Source organism: Ctenocephalides felis, unplaced genomic scaffold (genome assembly GCF_003426905.1).
Source record: "Ctenocephalides felis isolate EL2017-DRISC unplaced genomic scaffold, ASM342690v1 CF-g0.4_SCAFFOLD_03573, whole genome shotgun sequence".
In the NCBI taxonomy this organism is placed as follows: domain Eukaryota; kingdom Metazoa; phylum Arthropoda; class Insecta; order Siphonaptera; family Pulicidae; genus Ctenocephalides; species Ctenocephalides felis.
In genome coordinates, this window is record NW_020539727.1 from 18,747,255 (window position 1) to 18,768,508 (window position 21,254).

Consider the following 21,254-nt stretch of genomic DNA (forward strand, 5'->3'; position numbering starts at 1 on the left):
GCTTATACCAAAAACTAATCAGCATGTCTCCTTATCAATACGAATCGAATGTTTTTTCGAATTATTCGAATCGGTTGATCGGTGTTCCCGAAATCGCCGACGAAAATTTGTATCCGCGCACACACACAAATTCATAAACACAAACCTTTCCATGATAAAGCTTAAAGTTCCTTGAAATAATCCATTAAACTGGTATTAAAAATTATAAAATTTATTCAAGATGTACATTTCGGTGAAAATCATTTATTGGAAAGAGACAAATGTACTAGTTACTAGTTGTAAGTGGCATCTTGCCTTTTGTGTAAATAATCAAGTCAATAATATTTCAATATATTAATTAACTTCCCGTAGGGCAAGTTATAGTAATCGCAAAAAATCGAAAATGAAATTTTTTGCATATTTTCACGTTTCAAAGGTTTCTGAACATTTTGGCATACCTTGGAAAAAATGGATGTATGTGTGTGTATGTGTGCGGATACAAATTTTCGTCGACGATTTCGGGAACATTGATCAACCGATTTGAATAATTCAAAAAACATTCGATACGTATTGATAAGGAGACGTGCTGATTAGTTTTTGGCGAAGGCAGGTCTAGCCGTTCCGAAGATACGGGGCAAAAAGTGCCAAAAACGGTAACTCAGTTTTTTAAAGAACTGAGCATGCGATTTGAATAATTCAAAAAAACATTTTAAGATGAAGAACTGATTAAATTTTTGGGAAGGCAGGTCCAGCGGTTATGGACTTTCAATAAAAATAAGTTTAAAAAAATGTCATTTGGCGGTCAAAAATGTTTATTAGACATATGCACATCAAATTATCAGATATATTTATGGAGATCTTAATAATGTGTACACATTTTGTGTAGTTTTTTTAGTTCGAATTGTCTGAAAATAGCATAGATTGCCTTAAAATATTCTAAATCGCCTCAAAATAGCCTAGATCACCTTAAAATAGTGTAAATCACCTTAAAATAGTCTGTGAAAATGTTCGAGATGGTCTGGAATCTGGAAATGCTCTGAATATACTGAAAATAGTCTAAATCATCTTAAAATATTCTAGATAGTCTAAAAAAAGTTCTGAATAATTTAGAAATGTTATGGTTATCTGAAAATGTTCTAGATAGTGTAAAAATGTTAAACATACCCTCACAATGTTTTAGATCGTCTGAAAATGTTGCAAATTATATGAAAACGTAAATTGGATGGCAATTGTAAACCTAACTGAAACAAAATCTAACATTGGCATAGTTTTTGCAAAAACTAGAGAAAAAAGTAAAGTAGGTCGAAAATCTTAACAATTGATAATTGTTTATAAAGTTAACAAGTCTAAAACAATACGACTAAAAAGCATTTATTTTTAATATATTATTAAACTATAAAAAGCTTAGTAATTTTAACTTTAAATTAAAATGCAATTCGTCCGTTAATCAAGATAATTAATTACGGTATATTAAAAAAATATTACTAATGAGCAAAAATATTTATGTTATGAGTTTAGTTTAGAATACATGTGCATTTACTTTTTGTCCTAATTTAATTATACAGATATCCATTTCTTCTCTAGTGACCCATAAATTTTCCAAAATTTAATACAAGGCTCTTTGCATTACATTATTATTTGCTATTCTGATAGACAGGTGTATATTTTAAAAATTAGCACAAATCGACAATGTTTAATTTATTTATTCGCGAAACAAGGACAGATTTGTTATTCCTGAATAAATATTATATAGTCGGATCGTGGAGGAAAGTTACATAATAATTATATATATATATATATATATATATATATAAAATATTTATAATATGTATTTTTCTCCGAAGTCGTTTCTTATATTTTATCTTAAATTTTACTCATTTTCCTTCAATTCGCGTCTATATCTTTTATCTAAATATGATTTTTCCCCGCGTATAGAGTTGCTGACCCTCCGCTCGACCAGCAATGGCACCAGCAACACCAACAATTCTCAACAGCAACAACAGCAACAACAACAACAACAGCAACAGCAACAACAAAATTGGCGAAGTTGCACACCGTACGATATTCAATATAAGACGAATGAGAAAGTCAAGTCCACTAGCCCTGACACTAATGCAGGGATACGAACCGCGGACGTCTTGATTAAAGGTTTGAGAAAAAAAAAATAGAAAAAATTAAAAAAATTAAAATAAATTAAAATTAATTGTTAAAGTATTCAATTGTTATTATTAGAATTGTTTGAAACGTTTTGGAGTTTTAGATTCTTATGAAATTAGTACGGATTTTTTGTAATGATATTTGATATAAATTTTGAAGTATACCGAGTTGCTGTAGAGTATTTTGTTGTTAGTAAAAGTTGTTGCTTATTCAATTTGGAACAAATTTGCTTCTTACCTCATTTACATTAACTGAATATTTTACGATTTACACACGATGCAAGATAAAAATGTAGTACCAGCGTGCACTGATAAAATTTCTTACTTCAATCGCGATTTTAAACATACGGAGGTGCTATAGGGCATTATGATGTTAGACAATACTGTAGATCATGTAATTTTGCACAAATTCGCCAAATATTTCATGAATTTTCCGTCAACCGTTCAAAAGTTACAACCGATCTACAAAACAATGCTCCATCTTGTATTCCAGTTTATCCATCAGCCACATCTCTCGAAAGCACGAGAGTAGTAGCTATTTTTAAATGTGATTTTAAAATATATAAAGTTGCTGTAGGTCATTATGATACTAGACAATGTTATAGATTATGTAATTTTACACAAATTTGCCAAATATCCTATTAATTTTCCATTACCCGTTCAAAAGTTACAAACAATTCAACAAATCTTTATCTCTCCCAGAACCATGAGCCAAATATCTCGAGAGTACGAGAGTAGTACCTATTTTTAATTGTGATTTTGAAGTATACTGAGTTGCTGTAGGTCATTATAATATTAGAAAATTCTGTAGATCATGCAATTTTGCACAAATTTGTCAAATGTCATATTAACTTTCTATCAACCGTTCAAAAGTTACAACCGATCTAACAATGCTCCAACATCTCATCCATCAGCCTCTCGAGAGTACGAGAGTAGTACCTATTTTTAAATATGATTTTAAAATATACCGAGTTGCTGTAGGTCATTATGATGTTAGACAAAATCGTAGATTATTTAATTTTGTACAAATTTGCCGAATATTCATTCTTCCCATCAACCGTTCAAAAGTTACAGCCGATCTAACAATGCTCCATCAGCCACATCTCTCTCGAGTACAAGAGTAGTACCTATTTTTAATTGTGATTTTATAGTATACCGAGTTGCTGTAGGGCATTATGATATTAGACACTATTGTAGATTATTTAATTTGGCACAAATTTGCCAAATATTTTATGAATTTTGCATAAACCGTTCAAAAGTTACAGCCTACATAACAATGCTCTCTCAGCCACATCTCTCTCGAGTACAAGAGTAGTACCTATTTTTAATTGCGATTTTATGGTATAGTGAGTTGCTGTAGGTAATTATGATGTTGAACGATATTATAGATCATTCAATTTTGCACAAATTTGTCAAATATCCTATTAGTTTTTCATCAACCGTTCAAAAGTTAGAACCAATTCAACAATGCTCTATATCTTCCAATTTAATCATCAGCCATACTTTCTTCTATACTTGTACAAGAGCAGTACCTATTTGTAATACCTAGGACTTTTTAATGTTAGACAATACTGTAGATCATTTAATTTAGCACACATTTGCCAAATATCATATCAACTTTCCATCAACCGTTCAAAAGTTACACCCTATCTAACAATCCTCTGTCCCTTCCAATTTAACCATCAGCCATACTCTCCTATATTTGTACAAGAGCAGTTACCTATTTGTAATACCTAGGGCTTTCTAATGTTGGACAATACTGCAGATCATGAAATTTTGCACAAATTTGCCGAATATCCTATTAACTTTCCATCAACCCATCTAACAATCTTTTACCTCTTCCAGGATATCCATCAGCAATACCTCTAGTACCAGTATCAGTTTCTGCGAGCGCAGTTGCAGTTGGTGTTGATCAATCAGGAGTCCAAAATCCTCAACAGCAGCAACAGATGCTGTCCCAGCAGCCTCAACAAAGCCCAATGGCGGCTTTGATGTCTGTGGCTGACGCTTTGCCTCCAGGAAGTCCCAGAAGTTCTACAAGCAGTGGCGGACCTAGTCCTCCGGGGCCTCCTCAGGGCGTTCCGCCGCCCGTGAGATCCGCCAGTAGGGGATCGCAACATTCACCCAACTCTTCAGGTAGGGGAAAAGATAGACGAATCATTTGCTTCGTCAAATTTATTAAACAGGACTCTATCTGATGGTTCAGTAACTATTTTAGACGAGCTAAATATTAAACTTGGAATGCCACAAGGTTCAATTTTTGGGCCTATTATTATTTTTTATATATATAAACGATCAGATCTAATTTGTACAGATCTTAATTCTTTACTAATCTTGTATCCTTTATCTAGGTTCTTCGAGTGGTCGCCGCTCCTCCGGCTCCCGCCACGTGTCCTCCACAACAGTGACCTCCAGCGAAGGAGTGGCCTCCACGGGCACCGCCAATGCAGCACCTCCAGGAAGTCAACAACAGCAACAACCCCAGGACTCCTCCGCCGGATCCATGGAGCAGCGCGGCGGCGGCACCCCTTTGGGCGCCCAACCTGGTACGGGCGTTCCTCCGCAGGGCGCCGGAGCACCCCCGCCGCCCGGCTCGGGAAATCCGACATTGAAGTGCACGATTTGCCAAGAGCGATTGGAGGACACGCATTTTGTGCAGTGCCCTTCGATCGGACATCACAAATTCTGCTTCCCTTGCTCCAGGGATAGTATTAAGAGACAGGGCTCGGGATCAGAGGTAAGGAGGAGAAATGACACGCAATCTTTAGAATCAATTTTTCAAGAAAATCAACCGCGAGAAATAGTTCTTGTATATTAATTATCCCTTTTCCCAGGTCTATTGTCCAAGTGGAGAAAAGTGCCCCCTTGCCAACAGCACTGTGCCGTGGGCCTTCATGCAGGGCGAAATCGCAACCATCCTCGGGGACGAAGTCAAAATAAAAAAGGAGCGCGAAACATAAACCTGTCAGGATATTCGGGAACTGCAGAGTTCCTGCTCGATATCCTCCTTTTATCAATAACTGATGATGATGTGCCGAAACGTCGGCGAACTCGAAAGCCGTCGTGGCACAAAAAAGTATCACAAAAAGCACGTCGTAGGACGTGACAAGATAAACAAAACAACAGGGCAAGAGGCTCTTGTTTAATAATAAAAAACGACTCATGGTCAAGGTTATAACCGACAAAACAAGCTCACATACAATGAGTCTACTTAAAACTGCGATTTGTACATACAGTCATATTTAATTTTTTTTTTTAGTTTAGACTAAGTTTTATCCGCGGGGGGCGTGAATAAAGTATTATTATATTTCTTTGTGTTTTTAGTATTTTCTAGTCTTTGCAAATTATTTGGAAAGGTAATAATATATGAAATATAATAAGGGCTGTGATTGATGAATAACTTTTTGGATCGACCAAGGTCTATTGATGACCATGTGTTCCAACAATTCTTCTCTTGAATGTTTTAAGTGTTAGTAGAGGGTAGGATATAAGTGTTGTGATTCAGATTTTAAAATTTTCGGTTCGATTTTGATGAAATCTTTAGGTGGATAATAAAAATTAAGCATTAAGGGATGTTTGGGTATTGTAAAAGATAATGGAATTTCTGTCCTCCTATCTTTCCATACTCGGACATGTCTTAATTCATAAAAGTAAATATAAAAACCAAAGAAATACAATAATCAAAAAGAAACCCTTACCTGCAAAAGTGTTTTCCCAATTTTTATTTCAATTAAATCCTTTTGATGTCATAAATGCTGCTGCTGTCGTAGTATTGCAAAAAATCAAGATGTAGATCATCGCAAATATTAAATGTCATTAGAACCTGCAATAGAAATTAATATAAATAATATTAGTGAAATGGAGTATGCAAATTTTGAAGGATTTTAAAAAATATTATTTCGATAATGGATTGTTTGTGCAAAATGATTTGTAATAGTAAAGATTTTTATTAGTTTTCAATCCTGATTTGAATCAGTTTTGAGAGTCTGTAGGGACTCATCTCACTTCTGGTGCGTTAAACAGAGAGCTGAGAGCCAAATCGGGCGTAAAATATTAAAACTTATGATAACCAATATATTTTTTAGATTCAGAATATGTTTTTATTCTTTGAATTATTTTGGAAATGCTATTACGCGATTCATCCCACTTCTGATTCGTTAGACAGAGAGCTTTTTGGTAACAAATGTATTTTTTATATCACAGAATATGTTTCATATTTGTTTTTATTTTTTGTATTACTTTAAAAATACCATTTCGCGAAATTATTCTTTGAATTTTAAGCAAAAGAGTGAAATGAAGATGTATTTATTTTAAAAATATTATTTGTAATATTTTTTTAAAAAATGATTTGTTTTAATTTTTAGCAGATGAGTGAGGATGTTCATTTTTACAAAATTTATTTGATATTTTTTAAAATAATGATTTTTTTTTCAATTTTAAACAGAAGGGGCTTATTTTTTTACAAAATTTGTTCGTAATACTTTTTTAAAAAATGAATTTCAATTTTAAACAGAAGAGGGTTCATTTTTTGACAAAATTTATTTATATATTGTTTGAAAAAGGATTTTTTTTTTAATTTAATTAGAAGAGTGAGGACGTACTTATTTTACAAAATTTATTTATAATATTTTTTAAAAGACGATTTCTTTCAATTTTAAGCACAAGAGTGAGAGCGTATTTCTTTACAAAATTTATTTATTAGAATTTTTTTAAATATTTTCTTTTAATTTCAACCAAAAGAGTGAGGACATACTTATTATAAAAAGTTTATATTTTTTTAAGAAAGGAAATCATTTAATTTTAGGCATAAGAATATTTTTTTAAAAAGAATTCTTTCAATTTTAAGTAGAAGAGTGAGGACGTATTTTTTAAAAAAAAATATCTTTTTCATACCGATTGGAACTTTTTATTAATTTATTTAAAGAAAATTGCATTTTCTTAACTTAGAATATATTTTTATCAGAAAATATTTCTAGACAGTACGTCGAAATGATTTTTTTCCATTTTGAGTGCTAAGTGACGAAAATATGAATTCATTTAGTTTTATAATAATTAAACTAGTGGTGTATGGCATCGTGCCTTAAGGCAAATTGCTGGAACTTCCCGTACCGTAACGAAATGTTCGAGGAATATTGAATGTTTTCAAATAGATTATTATAAATATTGTAACATTGTCTAATATTTATAAGAATATTAAAAAAATATTTATTCAAAAAATATAAGTGAGCTTTCAAATTTTAGCCAGAATTAAAATTGAAATCTGAATTATTTTCGATATACAAAAAAAAAAAATAGAAACAAATTTTTTTTCCAAAAGCAATTATTTTGTTGAAACAAGCAGAAAGTTCTTTGAATCATTCAAATCGGACGCTTAGTTCTCTTAAAAACTGCCATTTTTTGCATATTTAGCTCTGTATCTCCGAAACCGCTGGACCTGCCTTTGCCAAAAACTAATCACCTCTTCTCCCAGTCATTACAAATTGAATACTTTTTAGATCATTCAAATCCGATACTACGTTCTCTCAAAAACTCGATTTGTATTTCCTGCACTCTTTGCTCCGTATCTCCGTAACGGCTGTGTCTGCCTTTGCCAAAAACTAATCAGCACATCTCCCTATCAATAGGAATCGAATGTTTTTTGAACCATTCAAATCGGTTGATCCGTGCGCCCTAAAACGTGGACGAAAAAACGCGAACACACACATCAATTTTTTCTGAGGTGTGCCAAAACGTTCAGAAACCTTCAAAACGTCGAGAAATGCAAAAATTTTCATTTTCGATTTTCGGCCCATTACTATAACTACCCTACGGGAAGTTAATAAATAAAATTATAGTAACAGCTTTTAAGAAAACATTTAAAATACTTTAAAAAACACACTTATTGTCAAAATTAAAAGTATTAATAATTATGAACGGATTTGCTACCAGCTCTCTGTCTAATAATCAGAAGTGGGATAAAAAGTGGAATCCTTCCTTAAATAATGCAAGTCTTAATCAAATAACCTCGAATAAAAATCTTTTACTAACCATTACAAAACATTTTGCCTAAACAATCCCCAAAAATTCACAAACACAATTTCTATCCTATTTTGTTGTATATATTTGTAAATATAATTGCGCTAAGATTCATGATCTAAAAATATATGCATATTATTTAATATATAAATAAATATATATATTGTTTCATTTATTATACACGTTTTTTTATGTTATAGTTCTCTCGACGATACTTATAAAATGTAGCATATATAAGATAGATTATTATTATTATTATAAGAGAACAAGCCATATTTTTAATTGTTATATAAACCAATCTGTAAAATATTTTTTCAGTGTCTCAGTATTAAATTGGTAAATGAGAATAATGGTAGTAAAACCATAATTTTTTTTTAGATTTAAATTGGTTTATATATATAATTTTGAAGTATTTTGTATGTTGTACTTTAATTTTTGTTTCATATGCAATCGGAATAAATAATTTGGAACAAATAAATTATATGGCACTGGAATTGTTAATAATATTTGTAGAAGTACATTTTTTGGTGCTTTAAATTTGATCTCATTTAATTTATTGTTTGTAAATGCATCAATATTATATATATATATATATATATATATATATATATATATATATATGTATATATATACATATACATATACATATATATATATATATATACATATATAATAATTCAATTATTAAGTATATATTATTTATTACGAGGACCAAGAAAGAAGTATTGTTGAACGTATTCAAACTACAGTACATTTTTTTATAATCAATTACAATCGATTATAATAAATAGTTTGAATAAATATATAAGTTACGATATGTATATTGTAATAAGAATAAGGTATCACATACAATATGCTTTACTGTGTATAGATTTAAAAACAAGTAGTAGTAATGTGACGAAACGAATGTTTGACAAATAAATCAATATAAAAATATACAAAGACTTTTAATTGATAATGATAAAGCATTATTTTTGAACAAATTTCTAAGTATACAGATTTATGAAATTAGACAATTTTATAGATTATTTAATTACATCATTCATATTAATCGACTGGTTTAAAAGTTATAAGCAAAAAAATAAAAATATGCACTTTTAAACAAAAGTGCTATACTGAATTCCAAACCAAGATGTCACTAATTACACTATGAAAAAAATCTTGAAGAAGGCGTCGTTTGTATGGAAACTACTATACCTTATACTCAGATTATTTGTTTCATTTCAATTGCAATTTTAAAGTATACCGAGTTGTTGTAGGGCATCATAGTGTTACAAGACATTATAGATAATTTAATTTTGTACAAATTTGTCTAATGTTTTATTCATATTAAACAAATAGTTTAAAAGTTACAAGAAATATGAATAAATGCATATATGAGTTTTGGACAAATTTTTAATTACAATTTTAAAGTATACCAAGTTGCTGTAGGGCATCATAGTGTTAGAAAACATTATTAATAATTTAATTTTGAACAAATTTGTCTAATATTTTATTCATATTAAACAAATAGTTTAAAAGTTACAAGAGATATAACAAATAAAATGCACATATGAGTTTTGAATAAATGCACTTGTATTTTCTTTACAATTTTAAAGTATAGCAAGTTGCTGTAGGGCATCATAGTGTTAGAAAACATTATAGATAATTTAATTTTGAACATATTTGTCTAATATTTTATTCATATTAAACAAACGGTTTAAAAGTTACAAGAGATAATGAATAAATGCACATATGAGTTTTGGACAAATGCACTTGTATTTTCAATTACAATTTTAAAGTAATTATAATATTTTCTTAAATTTTTTTTTTTTCTATTTTAACCAGAAGAGGTTAATTTTTTTTACAAAATGTATTTGTTTTTTTATTTATTTTATTTGTAATATTTTTTTTAAAAAATAATTCTTTCAATTTTAAACAAAAGAGTGTGGAAGTACTTATTTTAGAAAATATATTTATAATATTTAATTAAAAAAAAATGAATTCTTTCAATTTTAAGCATAAAAGTGAGGACGTATTTTTATCACAAAATTTATTTGTAGAATAAAATAAAATATGATTTTTCTTTTCAAATGCATTTGTATTTTAAATTACAATTTTAAAGTATACCAGGTTGCTGTAGGGCATCATAGTGTTAGAAAATATTATAGATAATTTATTGTATTATTTTTTAACAAACAAATTATTTATTGTTCAAATTTGTCTAATATTTTATTTATTTTAAACAAATGGTTTAAAAGTTACAAGAGATATAATGAATAAATGCAAAAATTAATCAGGATATAAATGATGAAGGAAGTTTTCTAACTGCTGATAACTTTCAAATATTTAGTTTAATATAAATTATGTCTTCGACAAATTTGTATAAAATTAGATGATCTAGAATATTGTCTAACACAATAATGGTCTACAGTAACTCAGTGTACTTTAAAATCATAATTGAAAATAATATAGCTCAAATTTTGTGAAGTATACATTCATTTATAATATATTTCATAACTGCAAACCTTGGGTTTAATATGAATAGAATATTCTGCAAATTTGTACAAAATTAAATAATCTACAATATTGTTTAATACTTTAAAACTGCAATTAAAAATACAAGTGCATCTATTCAAAACTCATGTTCATGTATATTTATTTAATAAATCTCTTGTAACTTTTAAACTAAGTACTTGAAATAAATGAAATATTTGGCAAGAATGTGTAAAATTAAATTATCTATGATCTTTATTAACATCATAATGATCTACAGCAACTCTGTATACCTAAAAACTGTACTAGAATGCAGAAAATAAATATTAACTCTAGGCAACTGAATGGACAACTCAAGCATTTGTGCATTATTAAATCTCTTGTAACTTTTAATCTAATTATTTTATATAAATGAAATATTCAACAGATTTGTGTAAAATTAAATAATCTATGGTATTGTCTAACATCATAATGACCTACAGCAACTCGGTGTACTTTAAAATTGTAATTGGATATGCAGAATTTAACTGGGTGCTCTTTTATTTGTTGTTATAGTGGATCCATACTTTCTTCCAGAGTGATGTGTACTTCAATTAGATTATTGTTCATATTTGTTGTTCTGATTAAAAAAATTATCAATTTTGGTATTGATCGTTATAGTAGATTTATACATGTATATCGTATCTAATTTTAAGCTCTATCAAGCAAATGGTTCATCCTGAAGATCCTTCTGAAAAGTATCTTTGCTCACGTGCATACTTTCTTCCAGAGTGATGAGTACATTGATAAATAAAATATTTATATCTGTTGTTCCAATAGAAAATTTATCAACTTTAGTATTTGTCATTATAGTGGATCTATTTAAGTATGCCATATCCAAATTTGAGATTTCTAGCACAAACCTTCCGTCCTGAGGAGCTCTTTGACCTTGCATTTACATGCATGCTTCTTTAAAGGGGTACTTTTGTCAGAAAATCATTTTTAATTAAATTTGTTATCCAAAATGCGTCACTTTTAGTATTAGTTGTTATTATAGATTTTAACTGGGTGCTCTCTTATCTGTGCAGTTATTTATTATATCTCTTGTAACTTTAAAACCATTCGTACAATATAAATGAAATATTCAACAAATTTGTGTAAAATTAAATAATCTACAATATTGTCTAACATTATACTGACCTACATCAACTTGGTTTACTTAAAAATCTTAATTCAACTTATAATTGCATGCTCCAAACATTAGATCCATGGTGTTTCAACATTCTGTGCATCTATATATTATATGCCCTGTAACTTTAAAACCATTTGTTTAATATAAACAAAATATTCGACAAATTTGTGTAAAATTAAATAATCTATAATATTGTCTAACATTATAATGACCTACAGCAACTTGGTATACTTTAAAATTGTAACTGAAAATGCAGAATTTAATTGGGTGCTCTGAAACTTTATCTGTGCATTAATTTATTATATCTCTTGTAACTTCAAAACCATTTGTTTAATACAAATGAAATATTTGCCAAATTTGTGTAAAATTCAATAATCTACAATATTGTCTAACATTATAATGACCTACAGCAACTCGGTATACTCTAAAATTATAATTCAACTTATAATAGTATGCTCCAACATCAGATCCATGGTGTTTCAACTTTCTGTGCACTTATATATTATATGTCCTGTAACTTTAAAACCATTCGATTAATTTAAATGAAATATTCGGCAAATTTGTGTAAAATTAAATAATCTATGATATTGTCTAACATCATACTGTCCTATAGCATCTCAGTATACTTTAAAATTGTAATTGAAAACACAAGTGCATATATTCAAAACTCATATGTGTATTTATTTATTATATCTCTTGTAACTTTAAAACCATTTGTTTAATACAAATGAAATATTTGGCAAATTTGTGTAAAATTCAATAATCTACAATATTGTCTAACATTATAATGACTTACAGCAACTCGGTATACTTTAAAACTGCAATTGAAATCGTGACAGGTGTACAACAATGCTCCCGCCATTTTTGTAAAGAACTCGTATAGTAAAAACGGCGGGAGCAAAGTAGTACACGTAAAAAAATATAAAAGTCGTTTAATGTTTAATAAAACACGTAATTATTTTAATGCAAAATTTAAAGCTCGTCGATAAATTTCATATTATTAAGACATCAAAGTGAGACAACAAAAAATTAAGACATTTCAAATTATAATTTATTAAAATATTTTACAGAAATTCTGTTCGTATTGCTTGGTTTGTCATTTCCATAGTAACGAAATGGCGGTTGACATGTATGTTGCAAGGGAATTATTTTAATTTATTATTTAATAATATATAATATGTTTAAACTTAATTAAGCATTATTTAGTTCTTGCAATATGTACCAAATACTTAGCAACATGTGTTAATAATAGCAGTGTAAAATTGTGTGGGTTTCAAAGGATTTTCTTGAGGTAGGTTACAATTAACCTAAATTTATATTACAAAACTTACCGGTGGTTTTTGCATTTTATTTGTCCTTAATCCTTGTTAGAACACTTTGTATTTATTGTTAATTACTTTATATTCACTATTATCCTTTACACGATGTGCTTTTTCTTAAACTTTTTTTTAAAAATTGTATTTGATATATTTTTTCTTGAAGGGTTGAAAGTAATGGCAGCCATCTTTATAAGCTGTCAGACACCGTGAAGGTAACGTCAGTTTAGTGCAAGGCGGGAATTTTAAATTTCAAATTGCAAATTGTTAAAAACAATGATATGTTGTTAAAAATTTGTTTAGGATTATTATTATTAAAGTATAAACAATATTATATATATATATATATATATGTTTAAGTCCATATATTTATATTTTATACTTATAATTTGTTTATAAGCTTTAATCAAAACGCGCCAAATTCAAATTTCAATTGTGCGTTATAATTTATTGCTAAATAATGAACTGTCGGATTCAAAGTCGTTTTATTCAAAACTTTTATATCGGAGTATATAAAAGTGTTTCTTAGGAAATGTTGTAAATTTTATCTAGTTTCACCCTATCTAACTGAAAAGGGGTGGATCCATATGAAATTTTTGAGTTATTTGACAAAAACCAAAAAAATGTCCCGAATTTACTATTTATTGCTACTAAAGAATGAAATATCGAATCCAAGGTCGTTTTATTCAAAATTTTTATATCGGAGTGCATAAAAGTGTTTTAATGAAAATGTTGTGAATTTTATCTAGTTTTACCCTGTCTAAAAGGGGTGGTTCCATATGAAATTTTTGAGTTATTTGACATAAACCAAAAGATGTCCCGAATTTTCTATTTATTGCTACTAAAGAATGAAATATCGAATTCAAAGTCGTTTTATTTAAAACTTTTATATCAGAGTGCATAAAAGTGTTCCCTAGGAAATGTTGTAAATTTTATCTAGTTTCACCCTATTTAACTCAAAAAACTTGCTTTTATATAAAATTTGAGAGTACCTCTACCTGTACCTGGTCCTTTACCTTTACCTTACAATTAAGCAAATATAAAGTAGCCAAAATTTCTTATAAAATGATATAAATAAAATCTGCATATTACATAATAATTAATTCAGATAAATAAAATTGTTTGCATGTTTATTATATAATATTTTTTATTCCATTTTTCAGATTTTTTGTTAAACCAAATTCAAAATGACTTTGCTCGCTTTACAAACTGAAGAGACAGCTTTTGATAAATATTTAAAGGTAAGAATAATTTGTATGCATGTCTGTATTATATTTTTCATAACTCTTAAACTATTTGATTAATATAAATGATGTATTTGGAAAATTTGTTTAAAATTAAATAATCTACAATTTTTTCTAACAACATAATACTCTACAGCAACTCGGTATACTTCAAAATCGACTTTGTATACTAAATTACTATCTTTACCGCTGCCCTTTTAACAAATTTCATCATTATAATAAAATTTAGTAAAAATCAAAAATTCATCAAAATTTCCACGCGGTTCATTTTTTTTCCTCCAAAAAATACCGCTTTTCGAACTGTCACCAAAATTCGGGTCATTTATGTCAGGAAAATTGTAAAAAAAAACAGACCTCCATGGGTGCACCCAAGCCGTTTGGATAAATTACAAAAAAGTGGGCGAATTTGCTAAAATTTTTATTAAAAATTCGCAAAAGTTCTAAAAATGTTCAATAATAATGATCGTGATCCATTGAAATGGTTTGATGCATTTCCTAAGGAGAAGAAAAGACAGGGACGGAGTTTTTGGAGGAAAAAGGAGTTCTCGGAGTACTGACGAAGTGAGTTGAAAGGGAAAAAAATTTTGGTTAAAAAACATTTTATTTTGATACTACATGGACTGCTAATCGAGCGCAAAATAAGTATTAAATGATAGAAGAAGACTGTGACGTCACGAGCGTTGCCGACAATCGTGGAACTCTCCTGCTCGTCGAGACCTTTCATTTGATACCCCACATCGATTTTGGCCATACAAATAATTTCTTGACCCAAATTACACGCAGTACTATATATAGTACAAGTAACTTCAATCTCCAGTGCATTTAAGCACTTATTTAGTTAATTTTAAACGGTTCGAGTAAAATGTATGATATATTTGACTAGTTTGTATAAAAGTCAATCGCAAATAATATTTTCTAGAGTACTACCCCTACTACAAAAACATAAATACTAAAAAAACTGTTTTGTACGAAACCCTATTATTTTCTTGAGTTTTTAAATATGATATTCTAAAAGTGCTCGCCGAGACCTTTCATTTGATACCCCACATCAATTTTGTCCATACAAAAAATATCTTGACCCAAATTACACGCAGTACTATATATAGTACAAGATACTTTAATCTCGAATTTGTTCGACGATTGTCGGCAACCCTCGATCACCAAGTGACGTCACAGTCCCTTTCCCTTTTTTGATACTTTTTAAAATGGATAACGATTTTAATTCTATATAGATTTGTTTTTAATATCTGTGCAAAACTTAAATATTTTATTTAAATTAAAATTTATTTTGAAGTGTCAGAAGCGGCTGTCAAAAATTTTATGTATTTTTTCAATATTTTAAAAACATACTTTTTCCAAAAAGTGCTAAGACTGAGTAAATTTCTGTATTATTTTTGGAAATAACTGAAAAGCTAGGTAATTTATCTGTATATTGAATTATATTTTTTTTTATCAAAGGTCCAATTTGACTTTGAGAATTTATACTATGAAAACCAAACCAATTACAACAAATAACAACATATCAAACAAACAACTTTCTGACTATGTTCAGTAAAACTCCCAGCTAATATTTAATTATAAAAAAGTGTTTTTTTTTCAATATAAATTTTATGGGTTCATTTTTTACAGAGATAACACTGTATACAACCTTGATCTGGTATTTCGTCAGCGGAGTTGAAATAATTATTCACTTAACTTAACTCTACTTTTTTATTTACTATTTTTTATTGTCTAAACCTTTGCCAGGATAACGGTTCAGTTGGTTTTTTTATCCCACCCAGATGTAAACTTTTTTTGAGTTTATATAAAAAAAACTGTAGAATCTAACTTAAAAATAACGATGCATCTTATTAAACAATTAAATAACGTATGCTTGAAAATTATATTGAGGTTTCGTAAACTAAACAACAGTGCTCACGACCAAAAAAACTAACAAGAAAAGAAAATACTTTTGTTATGGATATTCAAACTTTAACATTTATTTTCCGATAGCAAAGTGGTAAGAAGCTAGGTGATGACTTGGTTTTACATCTTTTGTTCTGTACTTTCAAATATTGTTGTTGACAAAATCCTTACATTACTATATATATACTAGCAAACCCGACGAACTCCGTCTCGCCACCAGATGGTTTCGTGAGAAAGATGAAGAAATTTTTTGTTTGTTTTATATTTGAAAAGGAAAAATTTGATTTTATCACACAACAGCAATGAATTTATTTCGATTACAAAAATGAAGTGTTTTTTAGTTGAACTTCTCTAAGTAAATGAAAGTGAATCCGCAAATTATCCGTTTCATTGAAGTGCTCTTTGGTAAACCACATTGTTTGTCTTTTGGTCTGACGTTAACACAAACAAAGCGGATGGTTTTCCAACTCGTGAACAGGCAACGTATAACTGCTCATGTGAAAAACAATGATTTTCTAAATAATCTATTTGAAATTTATCCCGCAAACATTAAGCGATTGGCCTTGAGACTTGTTATTGCGAACTGGAAATTGCAATCGTTTGAAGTCAAACGGAAGACCAGTCGGAATCATTGGTATGTCACCAAATCGCCAGCAATTTTTGATTGAATGGTGAAATTCAGTGCGTGTACATCATTATTGTTTGTGGCAAGAATTGCCCGTTGACTTAACCAAGCATAATTCTGATAATTCTCACGAATGTCATTACTCGAATTTTTAATTAAGGTGCATGAAGTTTCAGCAATTTGCATTAAGGCACGATGCTATGCACCACTAATTTTCTTAGCTATTGCGGAGCCCGAGATCTTTCCAACGAATGCAAAAATGTCGTGCGTTCTGAAGTTATTTCGTCAGGAAGGAAAACCCGACTTATTTTTATATATATGTAGATATATATTTTTTTCCCAGGAGATGACCCGCACCTCTCCATTCTCTCGGCGCGATGCCTCGTATTTGGAGCCTCAGCCGGTAGTCGGTTCCCGGCACGGAGGGGCAGACGCCCTTTTGGCGGCCGTGGAGCCCGTTCTCATCGACCTTCAGGCTCCGGTCAGCATGCCGCCACTGGCCATCGTTTCGCCGCCACTGAGGGAAATTTATTGCAGGCGCAGGACCAAGCGTAGGTAGTGAAATATATAAAATTTATATATATATATATATATATACATACTTATTAACTTCCCGTAGTAATCGCAAAAAAATCGAAAATGAAAATTTTTATATATCTTTACGTTTCAGAGGTTTCTGAACATTTTGGCATACCTTAGAAAAAATGGATGTATGTGTGTGTGTGTGTGTGTGTGTGTGTGTGTGCGCGTGTGTGTATGTATGTGCGGATTAGTATGTAAAATTTTCGTCGACGATTGCGGAAACACGGATCAACCGATTTGAATAATTCAAAAAGCATTCGATTCGTATTGATAAGGAGACGTGCTGATTAGTTTTTGGCGAAGGCAGGTCTAGCCGTTCCGGAGATACGGGACAAAAAGTGCCGAAAACGGTAACTCAGTTTTTAGGAGAACGGAGCGTCCGATTTTAATAATTCAAAAAACATTTTACTTGTATTGACAAGGTAAAGAATTGATCAAATTTTCATAAAGGCAGGTCTAGCGGTTTCGGAGATCTAACGAAAAAAGTAGAAAAAATGCCATTTGGCGGTCAAAAATGATCATTAGACATATGCACATCAAATTTTCAGATATTTTATAGAGATTTTAACAATAAGTATAAATTTTGTTTATTTTCCTATGGGTTCCGTATCAATGTTTACCCGTTAGACAGCGACGCCGCGCTTACGCGCTTTATATTTTGTCTCTATGCAGTTAAAGCAGCACGATTGCTTTGAAAAACAAGTTCAGATCTTCCAAAATATGTCAAAATAAAGAAAACATTTTTTTTTTTAAAAAAAAAAAATTTAAAAAAAAAAAATTTTTTTTTAAAAAATTTAAAAAAAATTTTTTTTTTTTCAAGAAAAAGTAATTTTTTGTCCAATTTATAGTTTCTCAAAAATCTTATTTTTTCGAAGTAAATTTTTTTCAAAAATGTTAATCGTTTTTAAAAAAATAATAATTTTTGGTACGGGAAGTTCCAGCAATTTGCCTTAAGGCACGATGCCCTAATTGCCTTAAGACAGAATTCCACTTACAGCTAGTTTATTTATTTATTTAGAAAACCAAAATACGAAGATAAAGAAGTCCAGTATGCAAAACCACGTCCAAAACAGGACAACAGTTCTGAAGATTCCTCTTCCTTACCTATACACGATAGATATGAACTCGAAACCATTTTACCGCCAAGACATGTCAGGTAAATAACTATATATATATATATATATATATATAATATATATTTATATATATATATATATATTAGGGTGGTCCTTAATATGGACATTTTCAAATTTCCTTGCTTTCAAGCGCTCAATTTGTTTTTCAAATTGATAAAAAACAATTCTCTGAAAGTTTTAGCTCGTAATATTGTCTTTAAGATAGAGCGCAATTCAATCAAAGTTTTGTTTGGAAATAGCATGAAAAAAATGTTCACTTTTAATTCATTTGTCGCTAAGTTATACTTAATTTTTTTTTTAATTTTCAAAATTTCTTCCATTCTATTTCCATACGAATTTTGATTGAATTGCGCACTATTTAAACTAAACGTTAATATTAAGAGCTAAAACCGATTTGGAACCATTTGACGCTTGGGAGCAAGGAAATTTGAAAATGTTCATATTAAGGACCACCCTAATATATATTTGAGGTGTTCCTCAGGGATAAATTCTTGGTCCACTACTATTTATTATTTTTATTAATGACATATCTGATATTATTAGCTGTCCACATTTATTATTTGCAGATGATCTCAAACTATATCTCAAATTAAATTCTATTGATGACTGCTTATTATTACAGTCTCAACTTGACTCTTTCCACTCTTGGTGTGCTTTTAACAAATTACATTTAAATATATCAAAGTGCAAGATTCTTAGTTTTTCACATCAGCGCGTTCCAATACATTTTGATTATAAAATTTCTAACACCAGCATTGATAGATGTAATGAAATTTCAGATTTAGGAGTTCTCTTTGATTCTGGTTTGTTTTTCACGGAACATATAACTGATATTTGTAATAGAACACATACATTTTTAGGTTTGATACTGAAAAATTGTAAACAATTCAATTCTAACAATGCACTTCTTTGCATGTACTATTCTAATGTATGTTCAAAATTAGAATATGGTTTGATTATTTGGTATCCTCATCAAATCAACAACTCTGATGCGACAGAGAAGGTTCAGCGAAAATTTCTGAAATATCTTTATTATAAAACATATAAAATTTACCCTGAACGTACACTTTACTAAAAGAATTTGGTAATCCTTTCCTTGCCTCACGTCGATTAATCTGTACAATTTTGTTCTTATTTAAACTTTGCAAAAATTCTATAGACTGTCCTCTTATTCTTAACCAACTATCCTTTAATGTTCCAAGGCTATCTACGCGTTCACAATTATTTTTCAATTATCCTACTCTTAAATCTAATTCTCTTTTAAATTCGCCTATTTTACTTATGTCCTCTAATTTTAACTTAATTAATAATGAAATAGATATTCACAACACTTCACCTAATCAAATAATCTCCATCTGCACAATATATCTTTTTATTTTCTTTTCAAATATCTGATTATATAAATAAATAATATTGTTACATTCTGCATTATATGTAATTTTATGTTAAGCATTTTATGTTAATAACTATATATTGTAATTTTGTATACATTTTAATTGTTATTCATTATGTAAAATAATTATATTTTTGAGTCCTCTTGGAAGAAATCTGTGGGCTATATATTTAAATAAATAAATAAAATAAATGAATATATATATATATATATATATATATATATATATATATATATATATTGTTAAGGCGCGAAGCTTAAAAAAATTACTTCGACGTCTAACTGGGTGTTGTCGATTTATTTATCCTAACCACTACACTTTTAAATTTGTTCTATAATTGAACTCTTGGCGTGATTGGTGATTATTTAAATAAAATGCGACGTTTGATATTAATATGTTTATTATAAAAAAATATGATGAATATAATGGCATCAGATAGTTGGTGTTTCTATACTGAGCTCTAAAATTATACTAAATAAAAATTATTAAAAATTGGAATTAACAATATTAGCCCCGCCCGTAAGAGGCGGGTTACATTAATTTGTACATATACGGGGGATGATTTCTTGGACTTAATATATCTGAGAAGAATGATTTCTGGAAATTATCTGAAGGCATTTTGCAGACCCATAAATAAAATCATCGACGCGGATATAGACAGTCCAGACCGATAAATTACATCAAAATTAAAAATATCTTAGGTTACTAATGCATTTAGTACTTGAACTGTGAATGGCATTAGCATTTAGACCACCTGCATCATAGTCCGGCGACACTCTAGTCTAGCGTAACAGACGACCCTTACAAAAAATAGTTCATGTTACACTATTGGGACTCGTAATAATATATTTTACGAATTCTTTACATATATTTATATTTTTTTCTATCTATTATCCTTTTCCCAGGCTCGATACTATCCGGAGCGCCTCTCGCCGCGACGTGACAACCGGAACGTCTCTTCAAGGCTGCTCCGGGCTCTCTACCGGAGCAGGTTCGGCAGCCGGAATACCTCTTGCTCCCGGAGCAGTTTCACCTCCGATTTGGGACGAAGACAAACACAGCGAATATGTCGCCGAAAAAGTTTCCAAATCTTTCGAAGCAGTCAACGCCCTTTTTGATAGGAACAATAAAACTGCGAGGCCTTATGCTGTTACGAAGAAGTTTGAGAACTTTGATGAGGCTGCTGCAGGAGACGAGGTAATAAATGGATTGATTAAAAATTTGTTTGCTTATTATAGTCGGCCGTAGGGTAGTTA

At 29.8% G+C, this 21,254-nt stretch overlaps 2 protein-coding genes across 2 annotated transcripts in view; both read left to right on the forward strand.

Annotated features, from left to right (window-relative positions):
• The window catches only part of LOC113389710 (interferon regulatory factor 2-binding protein-like B), a 32,063-nt gene extending 26,651 nt beyond the window's left edge, over positions 1–5,412 (forward strand). The window contains exons 3-6 of the mRNA XM_026626724.1: positions 1,915–2,127; positions 3,981–4,271; positions 4,487–4,872; positions 4,970–5,412. Coding sequence (XP_026482509.1) covers positions 1,915–2,127; positions 3,981–4,271; positions 4,487–4,872; positions 4,970–5,095 — 1,016 coding nt within the window. The 3' untranslated portion in view covers positions 5,096–5,412. The remainder of the gene's footprint in view (positions 1–1,914; positions 2,128–3,980; positions 4,272–4,486; positions 4,873–4,969) is intronic.
• A 7,627-nt stretch (positions 5,413–13,039) lies between these two features.
• The window catches only part of LOC113389711, a 34,215-nt gene continuing 26,000 nt past the window's right edge, over positions 13,040–21,254 (forward strand). Inside the window, exons 1-5 of the mRNA XM_026626725.1 lie at positions 13,040–13,087; positions 14,276–14,353; positions 17,230–17,441; positions 18,487–18,624; positions 20,904–21,195. Of these exons, the coding sequence (XP_026482510.1) occupies positions 14,300–14,353; positions 17,230–17,441; positions 18,487–18,624; positions 20,904–21,195 (696 nt within the window). The 5' untranslated portion in view covers positions 13,040–13,087; positions 14,276–14,299. The remainder of the gene's footprint in view (positions 13,088–14,275; positions 14,354–17,229; positions 17,442–18,486; positions 18,625–20,903; positions 21,196–21,254) is intronic.